Genomic DNA, 21,720 nt, shown 5'->3' on the forward strand with positions numbered 1-21,720 from the left:
GAACTTAGGTAAAACAAATTTTATTTTGCATAAGAGGAATTATTATTATTTTTTAAATTATTTATTTATTTATTTATTTTGGCTGCATCGGGTCTTAGTTGCGGCATGCGGACTCTTAGTTGCATAATGCAGACACTTAGTTGCGGCATGAGAACTCTTGGTTGTGGCATGTGGACTCTTAGCTGTGGCATGCATGCAGGATCTAGTTCCTGATCAGGGATCGAACCCAGGCCCCCTGCATTGGAAGCACGGAGTCTTACCCACTGGACCACCAGGGAAGTCCCTGCATAGGAGGAATTATTAATGGAGCAATAAATGTTTTTCAAGATAGAGTATTATATCAATTTAGTTTTCCTTTTCTGTGGTTAAATGGCAACATTAATCCACAGCTTGAAGTCAGTCCTCCTGGAAAGAAAATTTTGTACCTACTCCCAGTGGTGACTAAAACTAATGACAAATTTGCTGTTCCATTCATTTTGGTTAAATATATACATTAAGGGAGAATCAAGGAAAATGCCCAGACATTTTAGATTAGTGTATTTTACCTTTACAAAGGAAATTAACTGAAGAACCACCTAACTGGCATCAGAGAGTTTAGCAGTCACATCATTGACAGAGGCATATAGGGTGATAGTATAGCCACTGGATGACAAAGCAAAAGCTGTAGTTGTGGCTTCGCCTGCCCAGCTCCACCCTCTTCCCCCAGGAGAACAAAAAACTGACTAAAGAAAAGTTTAACACTTTGCTACCAATCCACCTACTCTTTCTGTATGCTTAAAAAAATTGTAATTATATACATGTAGGCAATTTTGTATCCTCAGTTTTTGCTTTATCTTAGAACATGGTTATCCCTTGTTATTAAAAACATCCTGTAAACTTACTTTGAAATTGTTGAATTTCCCCCATTGTTGAATTTTAGGTTGTTTTATTCTTTATTTTTTGTTTTCCTGTTATGAATAGGGCTACAGTGACTTGTCAGTAAATTTTTTTTTTTTTGCATTTTGGGTTATGTCCTTGATAGATTCTCAGAAGCAGAGTTACTAGCTCAGAGGGTTTGAACATTTTAAAGATTCTTGATAGCTATTGCCAAATTGCTCTTCAAAGAAACTGATTGGATGTGACCTTTCCAATTCAACAGTCTCTGCACTCTGATCCAGTGGGAGAGTGGGGTATTCTGGATAAAAGGGAATTCACATATATGCCATAGATCACACATTTTCAAAGAGTTAGTTTAATAGGTGATAACATATATATTATAATGGAATATTTAGAGGAAAAAGAAACTCCCTTGTTTTGCAGACGAGGAAACCTTGGCCCAGAGAGATTGAAGTTTGCCAAAGTCAGACAGCTAGCCAGTGGCAGGACATGGTCTCGAACTCAGTGAAACTAGGCTGAAGATCTCTGAATGTTCTTCAGAGCCCCTGGTGCCTCAAGACCATCTTTACAAATGTTAGCTATTGTGCTATCACTGATATGCAGGTGTGCATATTACCAGAGGATTCTGATCAAAGGGCAGGAACAGCTACTGAACCTTCACCTATGTTCTGTGGCATTGTGGCAGGGCTCTGCTACAGCCCAAGTAACCAGGATTCTGTCTGGTGCAGCTGTGTTTCAGTTGTGGGTCTTCTACCTCGAGATCTTCTAACCCACTCCTTTTATTTCTTAGCCAGGGAAGGCCTAGAGAGTCCAGTGCCCAAACCAGAACGACACAGCTCAGTGGTGCACTCCTCACTGTGCCAGGCCACCCACAGGGACCACTCACGTCATCCACCCCTGGCCGAGGCTCTTCCAGGTAGAGCCTTGTGGGCTGAACGTTGGGAAGTCTAGTGCTCCCTGGTGGTGGGTCGGAGTCAGTGCAATCTCAGAAACGGCTCAGAGTAATAGGGGACAGTCCTCTGGGTGGGTTGATGGGCTTGGGGTTGTGCCAGGAACTTGAGCAAACTGATGTGTTTGTGTCCACTCACTCCCTTCCTCCAAATCTATGCAATTCAGGATCAGTATGGAATCTGTGTCTTCTAAAATCTGTAACACAAAGTCAAGAAATAATGAAGATGCTGGAGAGATACACTTAAAATGGAAAAGTGAGTATAAAGTCATGGATTCTGTTGAACAAAATGAAATTTAAAGTATCTTTCTAACCTTGTTGTCATCTGTAAGTACACAGCCTGTATTGCATTGTTCTCCCATATTCTTTTCTTTTTAGATCGTTCCATTTTAAAAGCAAGACCTTTCTGATTACACACTGCAGAGAGAAGTGCTTTATTCATTTCTGTACTATATAGGAAATTCTTCTATTTTACATGTGTATACATATATATATGTATGTATGCTATATAACACATGCAGTAAAAATACACAATATAGATGTTTAATATATAACATTATTAAGGTAGAGAGCTTGCAGTGTCACTTTCACATATTTTGTGGGCGTTATCCTTTTGTATCAGTCTAATCTTGTAAGCTTAACAGGATGCAGCATCTACGTTTTTTGATACTAATGCTAAGTGACATTGCAAAAGTGGAGAAAATGGGAGTGAAAACACACATGAACACATACATGCGTACTCCCCAAATATGAGCTCAGCGTGGTCTAGAAAGGCTAGACAGACTCAATGGAATTCCTTCCATTAGTCTCTACAGACTAGGGGCTTCAGATGTCATTTTCTTATAAAATCTTCACAGCAAGAAGGTCCGTCTACAAGTTTCCTGTTACTTTTTACTCTAATTCAGCAAAAAGCACTGTAACTAACTGAAATTCTGCCTTTCCCTTACTCTGTCATCAATTCTCTCCTCTCCTCTGCTTCAGGCCAAGCTAAGGATGATGCAATTCCAAAAACGCAATCATTGTGACAATATGAGCTATAAAATATGACATAACTCTTTAAGAATCTAAAGCTTTTGTTTCCAGCATTCACAGTGATCTTTTAAACGCTGCTTTCTCTTACATCCAGCGGAGGTGAAAGAAATGGCAGAGAAAGCAGCTACTGGGCAGCTGGCAGTACCTCCTTGGCATCCTCAGAGTAGTGTGACTTTAGAAAATGAGGCTGAAAACAGGCCTGATCCCCTGCTGCAGCCCCCCATTAAGGTCCCTGAGCACGTGGATTGGCAGCAAGCTGTAGAGCATCCCAAGAAAAATGATGAGCCAGGAGGAAATGGCAAGTGTGACAAAACAGACAGCAGTGACCGCAACAGTGACCAGCATGGCAGACAGCCAGGGCCTCGAAGTTTCACCGGTAAGTTCAGTTGGACGAGTCAGGGTAGGTGAGCTCTATCAAGTTGTCAGCTCTCAAAAATAAGTAAACCTCCTAGAATATTTCCTTTAGTCTTCTTTCCTACCTGTCTGGGAATCCTGAATTCCAGGGGAAAGCAGCATACCCTTCTAATCCCAGTGTCCTTCAGACAGGTAAAGAAGTCCAGAGATTCATGAGTTTTTCTATTACCGGAGCAGATTCCTTTGTCCAAAGGAAGTAAAATAATCTCCATGCACTGACCCTGGATCTGGGTCTAACCTCACAAAGAATCGAACCTTTTACCTGAGGGCATTGGTGGAAGGCCACTCCCTACTGCCCCCTTCTTTGCGTTGCATTTTAAGCCAGAAAAATTCCAGTGGCTCTCAGAGAGTCTATGCCTGAGGAACTTAGAGACAAACGACATTTACTGTCATCACTTTTAGAGATTTGTAGGTGAAAACTGAAGAGTGTGTATATCTACCTGGTAATTTGCTTGCAATCAGGGCATGGGATATCGTTTCACAGTTGTTTGCAAATTAAAGGAAGGTACATCTAAAATTATTATTTATCTTAGGTAGAAAATCTATTGGTTTGGATTTTTTTGGTATTTAAAATCTGTTCCTTGTCAAGCATCGCTCTTGAATGGGTAGGCAAAAGGGTGGCTGATCCAGGGCCACGTGCTGGGGCCAGACTAGCCTAACAGTCTCCACTTCGATTTGACTTATGAAACATGGCCACCCTTGGCAGAATATGCCTACATCTCTTCTCTCATGCCACCCTTTACCCCTTCCATGCCATTTGAATATCACCAAATGACAATGATTGTGTTATAATTATTAGGTACCAGGCACCTGCCCCCCAGAAAAAATGAGCAGCCAGAGCATGGGGAAATCCTTCAAGAAAGTTCGGATGCACCTGTGGTTGTTGAGAAGTCTTACAGCGTGAGTCATACTGCCTGGAGAGCCAACTCGCACCCAAAGACCTACTAGAACTGAGTTGTCATGTATTATGACATTGAAATAATATCTATCTTAGTTCTTTTTTGTTGGAGCATGTGCCCTCATGTCTCTGACATGAAAGAAGAAGTCTTTCCTCCCTGCCTGATACTTTTTTTTTTTTTTTTGCGGTACACGAGCCTCTCACTGTTGTGGCCTCTCCCGTTGCGGAGCACAGGCTCTGGACACGCAGGCTCAGCGGCCATGGCTCACGGGCCCAGCCGCTCCGTGGCATGTGGGATCTTCCCGGACCGGGGCACGAACCCGTGTCCCCTGCATCAGCAGGCGGACTCTCAACCACTGCGCCACCAGGGAAGCCCTGCCTGATACTTTTTGAGTTAGTTCAACTCAAAGCATTGTGTATATCGGAGCTTGGGGAAAACACAGACAAGTGTTATATTCAGCTCTGACCCTTGAGCTTTCTGTCAAGTTGGCTAGACAAGACCAACTCTTTTTTTTCTTAATTAATTAATTAATTTTTGGCTGTGCTGGGTCTTCGTTGCTGCGCGCAGGCTTTCTCTAGTTGTGGCGAGAGTGGGGGCTACTCTTCGTTTTGGTGTGCGGGCTTCTCAGTGCGGTGACTTCTCTTGTTGCGGAGCACGGGCCCTAGGCACGAGGGCTTCAGTAGTTGTGGCTCGCGGGCTCTAGAGCACAGGCTCAGTAGTTGTGGCGCACGGGCTTAGTTGCTCCACGGCATGTGGGATCTTCCTGGACCAGGGATCAAACCCATGTCCCCTGCATTGGCAGGCAGATTCTTAACCACTGTGCCACTAGGGAAGTCCCAAGACTAACTCTTAAAGCACGGTCAGTTACCAAAGCTCGTGACTCAGGTCAGATTGAAGTAGGAAAAGCAAGGCCAGGGTTGCGATGGGAGTACCTTCACCTGGAATGTCACCTAAGACCCAAATTCAGCTTTCAACTCAGTGGAAGGAAGGTGTTCGTGCCTGAAACCTCTGCCTCAGCAAGATCTCTGGGATACAGTCATATCCTCGCATTTGCATTGGGGTTACAGCCTTGCTTCCGGGATTTAGTGCATTCTTCAGGCATGCAGTTGGGCCATAGTCCAGCCAGAGCAAGGAACCAGAATTTTTGTAATCACCATTGACGTGGGCCCAGGATCATTTAAAGAATATAAACAGCAGCTGAGAATGAAACAATGTAAAAAGCCAGGTGTGATAACATTAGAGGTCTTTTGAAGAACATACTATTGTAGTAATCATAGCACACAAACCGCTCACAGGACAATTTATTCTTTCTCCCATGTGAGGGCTGGAAGGATGTGCCACATTCAGCATACTGGCTTGGCTGGAGAAGCATCTCTGTCAGGGAAGTGGGGAAGGTATGGGAGGCCAAGCTTGCCTGAGAAATTTCAGTTTGACCGGAGAGGTTGAGGAAAGCAGCTGCTAAGTGCACAGAGGAGGAAGTATGGCAAAAGCAATGTCCAAGGAAATAAACCACAAAACCTCTGCAAAGGGATGACTGAAGGTGAGGAAAGGAGCCAGTTGTCTGGCCATGTGGTGATCAGGGCCTGAATGTAGAGAAAGAGCAAAAAAGGAAGGGGTAGAGTGGAGATGCTGAAGAAATAACTTACTTTGTTTTGTTTTTATTGTTGAGATTGCATTGCTATTTTTAAAATCATGCTTCTTTTTTATTTATAAATTTATTTAATTAATTTATTTATTTTTGGCTGTGTTGGGTCTTTGTTGCTGCACGCGGGCTTTTTCTAGTTGCGGAGAGCGGGGGCTACTCTTCGTTGCGGTGCGCAGGCTTCTCATTGCAGTGGCTTCTCTTGTTGTGGAGCACAGGCTCCAGGCATGCAGGCTCAGTAGTTGTGGCTCACGGGCTCTAGAGTGCAGGCTCAGTAGTTGTGGCACATGGGCTTAGTTGCTCCGCGGCATGTGGGATCTTCCTGGACCAGGGCTCGAACCTGTGTCCCCTGCATTGGCAGGCGGATTCTTAACCACTGCACCACCAGGGAAGCCCCAAAATCATGCTTCTTCACTTGCCTTTAAACGGGAATACCTGAGGGAGTCCCAGTTCTGAGCAGCCTCAGCCTGGAGGACAATGCCAACACATGGACTGTATCTAGGCTCTTGAGGATCAGGGTGTTTAAATTCAGTCCCCAGCTTGAGTTGTCTAGGGACTTTTTTCTTCCTGTGAATTTTAGAGCAAAAAGGTCACCCAGCCTCCCCCCACTTCCACTGTGCAGGTAAGGATGTTGAGATTCAGGACTGTCATTTGTCACATTTGCTCCAGGGGGTTCACAGCTCACAGTGGGGAAGGAGGGCCAGAGGTGCAAGTAGGCAGGAAGGTCTCAGAGAGTGTCACCCCAACCACAGAGTAATTTTTGATACCCCATCATTAACACTGCATCCAGCTGTAAAGGGATTTGTTTACAATAAACACCAACTTAAAAGTGATTTCCTACCTTATTAATAGGATCAGTCCGTGCAACCGACTTGTTCACCAGAGTCTTCTGAAGACATAACAGATGAAGTTTTAACTACAGACCATGAATATTTTTACTCCTCAACTGCTCAAGAAAACTTGGCTCTAGAGGTAAAACATTTTTTTTAATAAATTTATTTATTTGTTTGTTTTTTATTTTTGGCTGCATCGGGTCTTCGTTACTGTGAGTGCGCTTTCTCTAGTTGAGGTGAGCAGGGGCTACTCTTCATTGTGGTGCGCAGGCTTCTCATTGCGGTGGCTTCTCTTGTTGTGGAGCACGGGCTCTAGGCGTGAGGGCTTCAGTAGTTGTGGCTTGCGGGCTCTTGAGCGCAGGCTCAGTAGTTGTGGTGCACGGGCTTAGCTGCTCCACGGCATGTGGGATCTTCCCGGACCAGGGCTTGAACTTGTGTCCCTTGCATTGGCAGGCATATTCTCAACCACTGCACCACCAGGGAAGCCCCTAGAGGTAAAAATTTACAGTTCAGGATAAAGTACATCTTCAGCTTTTCTGTTGCCTTATTCCTTTAAAATTATTTTTATTAAGAAAAATAGCTTACAAAAGTATATAATGTCAATTTATCAGTGTTTTTGTGTGTTTTGAAAAAACATGTGAAAAATAAGATTTTTGATAATGAAGGTCATAAGCAATTTCTCCCAAAATTGTGGCTCCTGCATTTGTATAGCACTTTGTACTTCTTTTTTCAAAACACTTTCCTTCACGTTACCCAATTCACACATCCTTCCTGAAGGGAAGAGAAGGCAGCCTGCTGTTATTCCTCTGTGTGAAGAACTGGCAAACGCAGATGTAGGGAATTAGCCCTGGCCTGGCCAGATTTAGTGGTAAGAGAGCCAGGAATAGAGTCACAGTGTCAGCAGTGAATGTGAGGCTGTCCAGTACACAGGGCTTTCTCTGGGATCTGCTTAGCTTTTGCAAGAACCTGTTTGTACAGAGTATTTTCATTTATAAAATGAAACTTATTGGATTCTCTTATTTACTTATGTTATTTTTACCTCACCTGTCCCCTAACCTGCCACTTTTTGGGGTTCTTTTACCAATATGGAAGGTACGGAAGAGGAAAGAGAGGATTGTACATGTCAGTCACAAAATTTGACTGACAAGAAGAATTCAGTGATGCATCAAAACGCGTAGTTTCCACTTGTTGGCACTTCTGAAAACTCAATTAGAGCAATTTTCCATTATTAATCCTTTAAACATTCTTGGTTTTACGGTGGACTGGGACATTAAGAAAATCTTTAATAGAAATGTATAAAGTATATATACATACATATGTATATACATGTAACATACATATGTATATACATGTAACATGTAGATGTATATAAAAAGTATAACGGAGAAGACTACACACGTCTTTAGTGTACAGCTCATGAAATTTTACATGCTGAACACACTCATGTAGCCAGCACCCAAATCAAGAAATAGACCATTCTTGATCCCCCAAAAGACCTCCTTGTGTTTCCTCCCACTCCCTGCCTCCCCTCAAAGGAACCAGTGTTCTGACTTGTCACCCCATAGAGTAGCTTTGCAGTCTGGGCCGTTTTTCCTACCTTCTTTGGCTTTTCTGATAAAGCTCCCAGGAATCAAAACATCTTTGTTGGAAGGTTGTGGTGAGGAGGGGATGATGAAGGGAAAAGTCACCCGATTCCACCTCAGAATGGGAGGTGGGGGAGGGCTTGTTGAGGAAGAACACATAGTACAAATAAGTGCTTAATGTCTGTGATGAAGGTTTGTTCTTTTTCTATAGAAGATGTAGGAACCTTATGAAGATTTTCAAGGTTTAAGAACATCAAGAAGTTCTCTCTCCACCTTCTGATGATATGTCTGCCTCCAGTGACCCTCCTTTCTTTGCTCTTTCATTCTTTTACAGACCTCAAGTCCCATTGAAGAAGACTTTGAAGGAATACAACATGCTTGTGCCCGACCTCAAGCCTCTGGTAATAAGCCCTCAGGGCAGATTCCTTTGAGAGTCCCTCATCTTTACTTTCTGTCAGATCACACATGTTTAGAGCTGGAAAGGTCCTTAGAAATAACCTTCCAGGCCTTTCATTTTACAGATGAGAAAACTTAGGCTCAGTGATTTCCCCTGCCCCTCACTAGTCTCATGACATCCATACATCATGTTATTTATACCTCCCCTTGCATTCTTATAGCATACGTTATAGCAGTTGCTTCTTCTACTTTCCCCCTGTAGTCTCTTTCCCTAGATTTCAGGCTCTTTTGTGGCACATAGCAGGTGTTCAGTTATCTTTGCTGAGCTGACCTGAGGGGTTGACCTAGGCCACACAGCTAGTTATTGACACAGCGACAACCAGAACTAGGTTTCCATGTCCTGCTCTTCCCCAAAAGGCAGAGTTCCACCATCATTTTCCTTTGGTTGCTTGGCATCTTAGCAAAGGGTTAATAATAGCCAACAGTACAGTGAATGTAGCGTCCTTCCCTTGGGAGGCCTTGGGTTCTCTATAACTTAGCGACTGCTTCCCGTTACATGGTAAATTAACCTTGGATCAGCAGCTGGGGTGTGACACAAGACAAGATATAAGTGAACCACAGGTTCTGATACAGGCATTTTAAAAATTGTGCACTTTTGCTCTTTTAAGGTATGCAACCATCCATTTTTAAAACCAGGGTTACCCACCTACCAAGCCATGTAGCTCGGTCCAGGGTCGTGTCTCAACAGTCTGAACCCAGGCTGGGTGGGTTTAGGTTCTGACCATACTCCCTTCCTCCTGCTGCATACTCCAGCTGCCATCTCTAACCTGATGCAGGCCCCCGTCACAGGCACAAGCATTTTAAGAAGCTGTAAGCTTTTAGATGAACAGTTAAATTCTCAGGACAATATGTATTTAAAGTTCCCAAACCTGGGTCTCTGGCCACCCAGCTCTTTCTGTGGAGCCTCTGCCCATGATCACTTTCTGTGTGAGCCTGACCTGTACATGGCCACTTCACTAGTGTTTGGAAGAGAGTTGAGTAGGATAGAGAAGTTATGGGGCAGGCAGGTCAGAAAACCAGGGCTAGTTGGATACAAACATCTAAAGTACATGTAGAAGCCTCTGATTTCTACTCTGTTTCCTCCTTTTAGCCCTTCTCCTTCCCCTTTTTCACTAGGGCTCTGATATATCAATATATCCTCTCCATACCAGGCAATACAACAGGGATAAAAGTTGCATACATGCTGTGTTCCAAGCCCAGTTCTGCCACTGATTTTTTTTGTGCATTACCTTGGGCATGTCACTCCACCTGAGGGCCCCACTTTCCCTCCATGTAAAGTAAAGGAGAAAGTTACACTCTAAAATCTCTAAGTTCCCCTCCAGGTCTAAATTGTGCTTATTAGGAATTCATTTATGCTTTCCAGGTGTTTACGCTTTCTAGGCATTTGAAAAGGGGTGGAAAGAAGAAGAACCCCTAGGCTTCTCCACTGGTGGGGTTTCAGAGTAGCTTGGCTTCTGCTGAAGGTGGCACTTTTATAGTGGGCCTCCCATTGCCTACCAGACTACCTCCTGGACCTAAAGAATGGCAGGCGGATCATGAGCATTTGCCAGCGGGGCAGGCTGGTCTGTCTGTCCTCTTCTCTATAAACCAGAGCTATGTAATGGTGGAAAGGAAAATGGATACTGGCCCCGTGTGTCCAGAGGCCTTACTAAGAGCTGGGGAGGAGTGACTTCAGATGCTTGAGGCCAACGAGAACAGAAGACAGTTGAATTAGCTCCTTAGTACTCAAGACCCCATCCCCACTCATTAAGTGGTGTTTGGTGGCCAAGAGACACAGTTAATGTTCTGGGAATGCCCAGAACATTGGTCTTTTCTTTTCATTTTCTTAAAATTTTCATTTATTTATTTAATTTTATTTATTTTTGGCTGCACTGGGTCTTTGTTGCTGCACGCAGGCTTTTCTCTAGTTGTGGCGAGCAGGGGCTACTCTTCCTTGTGGTGCACGGGCTTCTTATTGCAGTGGCTTCTCTTGTTGCGGAGCACGGGCTCTAGGCGTGTGGGCTTCCGTAGTTGTGGCACGGGGGCTCACTAGTTGTGGTGCAGGGGCTTAGTTGCTCTTAGTTGCTCTTAGTGGCCTTTTCTATTTGGAATCTTGAGTGAACAAACAGTTCTTGGTTTCAACGCCCCCTGGTGTCTGTTGACAGGAACCAGGTCAGTTTGCCTTCCTGAAAAGACAAAACAACATTTGTCTCCAGAAATAACTGTGCAGTTATAACTGAAAGGCCAGTAAATGGCTTGATTGTATTCTGAGAGTCAGAATATAGTTCTCCCCTCTGAGCAAGGGAAATAAACTTTCAGAGCAAAAACCTCTTCTACAGTGCTCACTCCAAACCCAACTAGGAAGCACTCTGTTTATGTAGATTATTTCTTATTCTGGATCAGACCAAGGAAAATTCTCGAGAATGAAAGTAATCATCTGGGTTGGCAAAAATTCACTAAAAAATGCATGTACTTTATTCTTTCAGGTGAAGAAAAGTTCCAAATGAGAAAAAACCTTGGAAAGAAAGCTGAAATTTTGACCAGGTCTCAATTCCAACCTATACAAAGGTATATGCTATTATTATTTTTTTTATTTTTACTTTTTTTTGCGGTACGCGGGCCTCTCACTACTGCGGCCTCTCCCGTTGCGGAGCACAGGCTCCGGACGCGCAGGCTCGGTGGCCATGGCTCACGGGCCCAGCCGCTCCGCGGCATGTGGGATCTTCCCGGACTGGGGCACGAACCCGCGTCCCCTGCATCGGCAGGCGGACTCTCAACCACTGCGCCACCAGGGAAGCCCCCTATGCTATTATTTTATTCACAGTTTCAGACTCAAAGAAGTAATGTTATTTGATGGTAATGCCCCATATTTACATGTTGCTCTTCTTCAAATATAATAGCCACCATGTTATAACAGTAAGCTTTGGGCAGCTTAGCTTTGTGAGGACTTGTTCAGCAGAATTGTGAGGCGTCGTGAAAAGGAGTTGTTATCTGTATTCAGATCCTGACTCTGCTTTTCTAACTTGGTCAAATTTCTCAACCCCTCTCTTCTAGCTCCCCATTTGTAAAATAGCAATAAGAATCATCACTGGACATATTGTTAATTGAAAAAAATGCACAACAGTGTATGTAATTTAATACCATCTGTGTAAAAATGAGAGGGAAGGGAGATACCTATAATCCTTGTAGTGTGTCGACATTTCTGGAAGTCTATACAGTGGTTAACTCTAGAGAGAGAGTCCAGAGGTTTTTCTTTTATTCTTATAACCTTCTTTGCTGTTGGAATGTTCCACCATGGGTGCGTACTACTTTTGAAAGAAAAAGCTACTTTGTTTCTTTTTACTTTTACAAATGAGAAAGAGAAATTCCATCTGGTTAAGGAAAGTTTCTGTAGACAAATTGAGTTTTATTTTTTCACCTCTCTTAAATAATATATTTTCAATTCTATTGAATAAATGGAAGATTCTAAATTCAAAAAAGAAAAGAATTCTTACTGGGAATGTTGACATAGAGATTAAAAGTAATAATATGACTTCTGGGCATTTACCCAGAGAAATGAAGAATTATGTTTACATGAAAACACATACATGGGACTTCCCTGGTGGTCCAGTGGTAAAGAATCCGCCTTCCAACGCAGGGAACATGGGCTCCATACCTGGTCAGGGAACTACGATCCCACATGCGGCGGGGCAACTAAGCCCACGTGCCACAATGACTGAGCTTGTGCACCTCAACGAGAGAGCCCGCGTGCTGCAAACTACAGAGCGCATACGCTCTGGAGCCTGCGCACCACGACTGGAGAGAGAAAAACCGCATGCCACAACTAGAGAGAAGCCCGCACACTGCAATGAAGAGCCTGCATGCTGCAACTAAGACCTGATGCAGCCAAAAAACAAACAAATAAATAAATAAATATTTAAAAAACCCAACACATACATGAATGTTTATAGAAACTTTATTCATAATAGCCAAAATCTGGAAACCCAGATGTTATCTAACAAGTGAATGGTTTAATGGACTGTGTTACATCCATACCATGGAATGCTCCTCAGCAATAAAAAAGCATGAACTGTTGGTACATGCAGCAACTGGGACAAGTCTCCAGAGAATTATGCTGAGTGGAAAAAGCAACCCCTGCAAAGTTATTTACTATATGATTCTACATTTATACCATTCTTGAAATGATAAAATTGTAGAAATAAAGACTAAATGAGTGGTTTCTAGGGGTTAAGAAAGAGATGGGAGTGGGGGGGAAATGGACATGGCTATAAAAGGGCAACGTGAGGGGTCCTTGTGGTGGAAATGTTCTGTATCTTGACTGTATCAATGTTGATATCTTGGTTATGATATTGCTCAATAGATTTGCAAGATGTCACCATTGAGGGAAGCTGGGTAAAGTGTATTTCTTAAAACTGCATGTGGACTTCCCTGGTGGTGCAGTGGTTAAGAATCCGCCTGCCAATGCAGGGGACACAGGTTCGAGCCCTGGTCTGGGAAGATCCCACATGCCACGGAGCAACTAAGCCCGTGTGCCACAACTACTGAGCCTGCGCTCTAGAGCCCATGCTCCTCAACAAGAGAAGCCACCGCAATGAGAAGCCCGTGTACCGCAAGGAAGAGTAGCCCCCGCTCGCTGCGACTAGAGAAAGCCAGAGTGCAGCAACAAAGACCCAACGCAGCCATAAATTAAAAAAAAAAAGAAAAAGAACTGCATGTGAATATATATACAGTTATTTCAAAATAAAAAGATTAATTCAAAAACTAATAACAGAGATGAAGTGCCTGGTACAATAGCATTCAATTTACTTTCTCTTTTCTGGACCTCAGTTTCCTTATCTATAATAATGATAGCTAGTATTTCCTAAGTAGTGACAATATGCCAGGTACTCTGTTTTGTCAAATCTAATTCATATAACAACCCTCTCATTTTGCCAATACAGAAAGCAGAGGGTTTTTTCCTTAGGTTGTACAGTTAGTAAGTAGCTATATCATTAGGATAGGCTAGATTATGTTATGTAACACACAACCCCCAGATTTTAGTGGCTTAAAGCAACAAAAACTTATTTTGTGCTCGTGCTCCACGTCCATCACCAGGAGTGTTCTGTGCTACTCTACCTTCCATCAGAAATCCACACTGAGGGAGACTCCGTCTTTGTGCTTCCTTTCTTACTGAGGCAGGAAAAAAGGGAACATGGTGAATTGTGCACTAGGCTTTTAAAGTTTCTGCCCCAAAGTGAATCACATCACTTTCACTTGCATTTCACTGGTTAAAACAAGTCATATGGCCATTTATGTAAATTAGGAGGGCCAGAAAGTACTGTCCTACATTGTGCTCAGCAGGAGAAACAAATATTTAGTGAACAGAATTAATAGTCACAACTCAATCCAAAATCCATGCTCTTTCCTTTATACCATTGGTCTCACAGGATTGTGCAAAGATTAAAAATGTGGAAACATTTGGAAGGATTTAGCATGGGATCTGGCTTATAGTTTGTGTTTGAATATTGAAAATGAATCTTAAATATTGGTTAAAGTAGAAGCAGGTCAAGTTTGTCTTCAGAATTCTTCTCTGGCCATTTTTTGGCACAAGCCTCTCTTGGCCTCCCCTGATACTCCATGCCAAGAAGCTGTTTCACAGTTGGTAAGGCCCCATGGCTGTGCCCTTTGCTCCATCATCCATCCACAGCAAAGTTCCCATGCTCTGTTGATTTCCTCAGGAGCTTGCTCAGCCAGTAGCATCGTTGGCTGATTTCAGATGGGCTGACCCGTAGAGAGTATTTATTCAGCCTCTGAAGAGGAAACAGATACCCAGACATCCCTGAGAACATGTGGCTAGTCAGTAGCAGAGCCAGGATCAGAACCCTCACTTTCCACTTTGAGCTTAGTGCCCTTCCAGCTGCCTCTCACACTGGGCCAGTAACTGGTGCCTGGTACCACGATATTGCACTCTGCTGACAGGGGATTTACATAGTTTTCTCACTTTCTCTCTTACAGTATTGAAGACGAACAAGAGGAGACACTAAAGGAGTCACCAAAGGAAATGAAAGAGAAAGACATGTATGGCCACCAAAAGTTGCCTAAGGATTCTGTGCAAAGTCTTGGTTTTAGGGGAAGAGTATTTCCTTGTTTGTAGGAGTCTGTGTTCTTCCCATTTTTATGTATACATTTAATGTGAGCCTGTTTCTTCTTTCACCAAAAAACTGTTGTGATGAGTGATCTAAAGTAATAGCATCTTAATCAAGGAAACACAGTGATAAGAAGAATAGAAGTTTATACTTGAGGTAGATTAAATCTGTTTGCCACATAAATAGACTTTCACCTATGGAATTTATTTTTAGCTGCTGAGATATGTTTAAAGTTAGTATCTTTTTAAGATATTCTCTAATATTCTCTTTAAGATATCTTACATATCTTATAGATATCTTATGGATATTCTAAGATATTCTCTGATTTTGGCCACTTGCCAAATAAAGATTTTTGTGAAGAGCATCTTTAAAAAGTACCTCTTAGGAATATAGTGTTTGATTTTTGTAAACATCTCCCAGTTACTCTGTGCTTTTAATTCTTTAGATCACTGACAGACATTCAAGACCTGTCTAGTATCTCCTATGAACAAGGCGGTTCTTTTAAGGAAGTCTCATGCAAAACACCCAAAATAAACCACGCACCTACTAGTGTCAGCACTCCGCTCAGCCCAGGTAATAACTAGCAGGGGGATGTTCTGGGAAAGGGACTAACAGCCCCTGCCTCGCTGGCTATGGGAAGCCAGGCTGCAGGAGCAGACCCACAGTGTTTTGTCACAGTACAGAGGGGTTTCTTTAGGGTCAGAGCTGAAGGGGATAATCCCATGGGAGGCCAGGTAGCTGTGGTGGTGGTGATTAACCAGCTATAAGGAGATTTTTAAACTCTAGCAATAGAGACATGCAAATGCAGAGTCTACTTTGTACTTGAAGCACTGTTGAATTTAGTGCAAATACATTGGATTCTCTAGAGTTAGTAACTTAAAACAGTACCTTGTGCTTAAACATACATAGCTCTGGGTCCTGCAACTGCATACAGCCAGCATCAAATATCCTCTCTCTAGTGTCCTTTTTTCCAGTATATTTGTGGTTCAAATAATCTCCCGGTAGTCTCTCCCAAGTTTAGAGACTATCATCAGTGATCAGTGATTATTTCAGTTATTGACAATTTGGAAAATCCCTGTTCCAGGTATAGAGTTTTGTGGGGGCTTCTTTTTGTTGTTTTTAAATAATGTAAAGGATTCAGACACTAACTGCCCTCTTTTCTACAACAGGGTCAATTTCTTCAGCTTCTAGTCAGTATAAGGACTGTCTTGAAAGTATCACGTTTCAGGTTAAAACAGGGTCTACCTCGTTCTGGAAGAGTCAAGAATCTATTCAAACTTTGTCTGATAAATTTACAACTGTCCGAGAGAAAGCAAAGAGCCTAGACTCCCTTCTTACTTCCTCTGAAACTCTTCCTTCAAGACTGACTAATCTCGTAAGTATACTGACTCTGCGCTGCACACTCTTGGAGTAAGTCCAAAGGCGTCAGTGATCCAAAAGGCCAAGATTTCTCCGTGTCTGTTTTACAAAGAAAGCAAGAAATAAGCTGGATCCTCTCCAGGCTTCCCTGGGGCTCCTCTCTGAGTCTGTATTGTAGAATGGATCCTGGGTTTTTGTGCCCTTTTTCTTCCCCCAGAGGTAATGTTTGTCGATTTCTCGAAAGATCCGTCCGCTGCGATAGCTTATGATGCATTGTTCATCTGCATTGTTCTTTCTACCTAACCATATCTTACGTACTAAGAGGAGGCTTGAGTTCTGCTTCCTTCTTGACGCCTCCTCTGGTTAGGTCTCTGAGAGTTTCGATTGATCTCTACCTTTTCTGAACTCCTGAACCAATAATCTGCAGTAAAAACACTTAATGGTACCTTCTCCTTGCTTCCTTCCCCTCCCCGTGCTGTTTGTTTGTTGGTTTCCTTTCTCTCTCTCCCTCATACTTCATATGTGTAGTCTCTTCCAGAAAACTGAAAGTTCCTTACTTGGTTCTGCTCATTAAAAACCTGTTGACTGACCTTTCTGTAGGCAGATTGATTACTTGTTTGGCCCTCAGTGAAAAATCGACTGTCATCTTCTCTGGGCGTTTGACTCACAAAAGGTCTCACTCTGAAGTAGGGAAATAAAGAATTTTATGCTCTTGTTCAACAGACTGTTAATGGGGCAGGTTCTAAGTGCCAGGCACTATGCCAGGCCCTTTTCTAGGCATAGTGACTAGGAAAGTCCGCGCCCTGAAGGAGCTCACTGCCTGTTGAGAAAGACTGGCAGGATGTAACACAGAGGTAAAAACTGAGCGCTGTGGAGGCAAAGGGGGTGGGAAGTCTTCCGAGAGGAGATAACGTTTGAATGTTTGACTCAGTCAACAAAACAAGTAGCTTCTTCCATCAGTGATACACAAGATTAATCTTGGAAATGACTGAGCTTAACAGGCCTTTTTAGCTTAATACACGTGTCGGTTACCATGTTTATGTCTTACTTGTAGAAAAGATTGCCTGCATTTACTGGGGCTGGTTCCTCCAGCATTGCCAAGGCACCTGACACATCATCCCGTGCCACTCAGAGGAGGAGCCTGCCAAAAGGTACCCTGTGTTTAATATTAAAATACAAGTTCATAATAGTAAACCAGTTTAAGGGAGACTTCATCTCTTCTTTGATGGCTATAGCAGATTCAAACAAAAATGCTAATTTCCCCTGACTATAAAAGTAAAACATGCTCATTATAGAAAACTTAGAGAATACAGACGAGCTTAAAAGAGAAAACCACGACCATTCTACCATTATTTTTTTTTAAGTTTTTTTTGATGTGGACCATTTTTAAAGTCTTTATTGAATTTGTTACAATATGGCTTCTGTTTTATGTTTTGGTTTTTTGGCCTCGAGGCATGTGGGATCTTAGCTCCCCAACCAGGGATTAAACCTGCACCCCCTGCATTAGAAGGCGAAGTCTTAACCACTGGACTGCCAGGGAAGTCCCTCTACCATCATTTTTTAACCTCTTGTAGTATTTTGGTATATATATATATATACACAGCCCCCAAATATATATAAAAGAATATATATATATATATTTGGGGGCTGTATATATATATATATATATATATATATATATATATATATATATATATATATATATATATTCTTAGCATAGTTGAGATCATATAGTGTATCAGCTCTGGCCTGCTTCTTTTTCTTTAATGATATATTTTAGGATTTCTACTTGTCAGTAAAAATTATTCATAAATATATGTGGTGGCTGCATAGTAGTCCATTCTACTTATGTTGCTTAACCATGCCCTTATGTTGAAGATTTATGTTGTTTTCCAACTTTTGCTCTTTGTACAGAAATCTTTATCTGAACCTCTGATCTTTTCCTTAGGATAGAGTCTTAGAAGACAATTTCCAGATCAAAGGGTATGAGAGCGTTAACAGCTCTTGAGGTGTAATTGCCTTTGCTCCATTAATCTTATTGTCTTGTGTCTTTGGTACAACTCAGAATTTCCCTCAGGGGGATAGAGATATTGTGAACTATGCTGAGGGGTTTTGGTTAATGTTATAATTGAGCCCTTATGTGAAGGCCCAGAGTATGGTCTCCCATATCCCCTGGCCTGATAATCTATAGAGAAAGGCCTCCCACTTTTTCATTTTGACGGGTCTAGAGCTTCTATATCCCTCCAGCAGTCTTGGTCCAAATTGGAACCCCAGCCTCTTAGTAAGAATTTATACCTCACCTCCCTCAAATATCCTTGGGGAGGGGCACAGATCAAGTGGTACTGAGGTGAGGTGTGATGTAGGAAAGGGTTTAGAGTAAAAGGGAGAGTAAAGCCTTTCACATATGAAGTCTCAATTAGGACCGTTAATATAAGAGGTTTTCTCCCCATCTTAGCTTGTTTCATCATTGAGAAATCCTAAGTCAAATCCACGTCGAAGCCTCGAAAACCTAGTTCAGGTCTAGGAAGGCAGTAAGTCACTTTCTCCTTTATCTTTTTTAAGAACTAGTAGAAGCCATCTCGCGACATCACATTGATGAGCTGCCACCACCACCTCAGGAGCTGCTTGACGAAATCGGTAAGGCATGCTCAATGCAGAATATACTCCATGGCCCTGCTTCTTATGGTCACTGACCACATATGGTTCTTTGTCTCAGGTGAGAGCACTAGTACCGAAGGCCCTATAAAGGTTTGATTGAATGTACAGAATTCTGGAAGAGACAGTTTTCCAATAAAATGGGCCTCAGACTACTACTGAAGCCTGGCCAGGATAATTGGTCTGTGTCTGTTGTCATTTTGTTACTTAAAGGGCCTACGGTAATGATTCTAAGAGGAAATAACAACATTCAAGTGGTTTATTATGATGAACTTGTTTTATTAAAAGAATTCTTAGCTCCTTTTTGAACCAAACTAGCCATACTTCAGCTATACTGAAGTCTGGCAACTCAGGCCCAAACACCCCATGCTTTCTGTTTTGCCATTAGCAGGAGATATTAAAGGTATTGGCATTGTGGATGAATCCCTTTCCTGAGGGCAGGGAAGTCAGTGGCACAGGACCTAATGAGACCAGAATTTTCCATTTCAGGCAGAGACTGAGGGATACCTGCTCAATTTTAGTTGCAGCTGATCAGCTGGCCTGCCCAGCTGAGCTGATGCTGAAAGTAAATGGAGCATGGTGATAGAAACATTTGGGGCAGGTGGTTTGCTTCTCCAGGGAGGACTGACTGCCCTCTTCGTGACAGCCTGGCTGACCAGCCCCTCACTCTCAGAGGGCACATCTCATCAGACCTCTGATGGTACAGTTCTTGGTATGGGAACAGTAGGGAGTTTCCTAAGGGGAATCTCTTGATTTTCAGGGTCTCTGAGGTTTTGTGTCTCATCAGGAAGAGGGAGTTGAATGACTCAATGGACAGATACGGTCTAGGCTACCCAACCCCTAGCCCCTGGCTTGTTGGCCTTACAAACTTGGGTGGAGCCGGTCAGAGCTGCCAAAGCCTCCCTCAGTTTCTTTCTTTTCTGTAGTCATAGGCCCTTCTTGCCTCACCACACCCCTCGCCCAGTGCCACAGGGTTGTGCGGGTCACAGGGTTGTTGGCTCTTACGGCTCCCACCCCGGCACCAGTCTGCCTCCCCTGGAACCCCCTAAGGGGTCCCTGCAAATTCCTCCCCTCCAGTTGCTCTCCTTCACATACTCATGGAACTACTGCTTGTGAGAGTAGAGGTCAGCCCCTCGTGTCCCGCTCAGGTAGATTCTCAGTGCCGTCTGTTTTTTGGTCACGGCTTAGGACAGTACTTGTAGGCTCCTTTGCAGTTAGACCTTAGCGATACTTTTCCTCTGGATCCTGCTCTCCTCTCTCTGCAGTCACAATGTGGACCCCCACCCCCCATCTCAGCAGCTGTCACCAGGCTTCTGCAGCCGGCCTCTTGGCACTGCTGTACCCCAGTGTGCTCTGCAGAAACTCTTCCTCATTTCGCTTATGGGAATTATCTGGGCCAGGTTTCTAGGCGATGTTTTGTACTTTGAGATGGGTCAGTAATTTTCCAGAAAGATAAAGGGCAGAGGGCACCTGAGTAGTTTCTCCTAATAACGGGTGTGCCTACCTGATTATTGTTTATCATCACTCTCGTTGTTTCCTCTCAGGAGAGCTTTGGGGAGTGACCTGGAGCTGACACCTACTCTTTTGAAGGGCACACATCCACAACTCCAGGCTTCCGTCCAGGGCCTAAAGGGGAGGGTCCTTTAGAATCTTGTAAGATCAACAAGGGACTACCTCTAACAAAGATAAAAATGGATTTTAAAATTTCAGATTATATTAAATGACCTTATGGGGCCCTTGATGCCCAGGGGCTGCCAGGGAGGGCTTGCTTCCTGACCTGCTAGAAGGGCAAGACCTGTGCCTGCACACAACAGGGCCGTGCCGGTGAGCCCAGGGGTCCCGTCTGTGCTGCCTCCCAGCTGTCTCTCTGATGGGCTCTGGGGAGCATTTTGAGGAAACTGAGCGCCTGACACACGTGAAGCAGTGCACTGAGTTTAGCAGACGCTTGTCTTAGTCTAATGATCAATTCGTTAGGAACTGGAAATTTTATTCTTTGCCTTTTGTCTCTCTACAGACCAGATCAAAAATGTGTACTTTAGGCCAACAGAGATAGGGAAAGATTTGGACTACTCTGAATTTACCAACTTTTTGAGAGAGTATATAAAGTAGAGATTAAGAGCATAAGCCTTAGAGCCAGACTGCCTGAATTCAAAGTCCAGTTACACCTCTTAGTATCTGTGTGATTCTAGGCAAGTTCCTTAGCCTTCCTTTTTTTAAAAAAAATATTTATCTTGGCTGCCCTGGGTCTTCATTGTGGCACGCGGGACCTGTGCTGCGGCATGCATGCAGGATCTAGTTCTACTGACCAGGGATTGAACCCAGGCCCCCTGCATTGGGAGCGTGGAGTCTTACCCACTGGACCACCAGCCAGGGAAGTCCCTCCTTAACCTTTCTTTACCTTAATTTCCTCATCTGTTAAACAAGAATAACAATAATGTGATCAATCTCATAGGGTATTGTGAAGATTAATTGTGAATATTAATCTTGAATTAATGTATGCAAATTAGAAATAGTACCTGCCACTTAGAGCTCTGCAAGTGTTACCTATCATCATCATTTTTTTTTTTTTGCGGTATACGGGCCTCTCACTGTTGTGGCCTCTCCCATTGCGGAGCACAGGCTCCGGACGCGCAGGCTCTGGATGCGCAGGCTCAGTGGCCCAGCTGCTCCACATGTGGGATCCTCCCGGACCAGGGCACGAACCCGTGTCCCCTGCATCGGCAGGTGAACTCTCAACCACTGCGCCACCAGGGAAGCCCCCATCATCATTATTTTTACTTTTATTTTTAGTGTTACATGGGATTGGATGCCTAAGGCAGTGGTTCTCAAACTTCATCAGGCATCAGAAGCACCTGGAGGGCTTGCTACACCATCCCCACCCCCAGAGTTTCTGATTCAGTAAGCCTGAGATGTGGCCT

The 21,720-nt window shown here is 43.4% G+C and overlaps 1 protein-coding gene across 15 annotated transcripts in view; it reads left to right on the plus strand.

Annotated features, from left to right (window-relative positions):
- Positions 1-21,720, plus strand: part of TEX14 (testis expressed 14, intercellular bridge forming factor) — a 57,880-nt gene that overhangs the window by 27,083 nt on the left and 9,077 nt on the right. For 14 of the 15 annotated variants that reach the window (XR_007473588.1, XR_007473589.1, XM_049702305.1 and 11 more), the window contains 12 exons: positions 1,667-1,792; positions 1,993-2,081; positions 2,952-3,233; positions 4,071-4,171; positions 6,665-6,784; positions 8,563-8,629; positions 11,150-11,231; positions 14,658-14,720; positions 15,234-15,361; positions 15,958-16,163; positions 17,202-17,298; positions 18,710-18,784. Coding sequence is in view for 13 of the 15 variants with exons in the window: in XM_049702305.1 (XP_049558262.1) it covers positions 1,667-1,792; positions 1,993-2,081; positions 2,952-3,233; positions 4,071-4,171; positions 6,665-6,784; positions 8,563-8,629; positions 11,150-11,231; positions 14,658-14,720; positions 15,234-15,361; positions 15,958-16,163; positions 17,202-17,298; positions 18,710-18,784 (1,436 nt within the window). In the remaining 2 variants the exon portion in view is untranslated. The remainder of the gene's footprint in view (positions 1-1,666; positions 1,793-1,992; positions 2,082-2,951; positions 3,234-4,070; positions 4,172-6,664; positions 6,785-8,562; positions 8,630-11,149; positions 11,232-14,657; positions 14,721-15,233; positions 15,362-15,957; positions 16,164-17,201; positions 17,299-18,709; positions 18,785-21,720) is intronic. The other variant, XM_049702310.1, reaches the window with a different exon arrangement.

Source organism: Orcinus orca, chromosome 19 (assembly GCF_937001465.1).
Source record: "Orcinus orca chromosome 19, mOrcOrc1.1, whole genome shotgun sequence".
In the NCBI taxonomy this organism is placed as follows: domain Eukaryota; kingdom Metazoa; phylum Chordata; class Mammalia; order Artiodactyla; family Delphinidae; genus Orcinus; species Orcinus orca.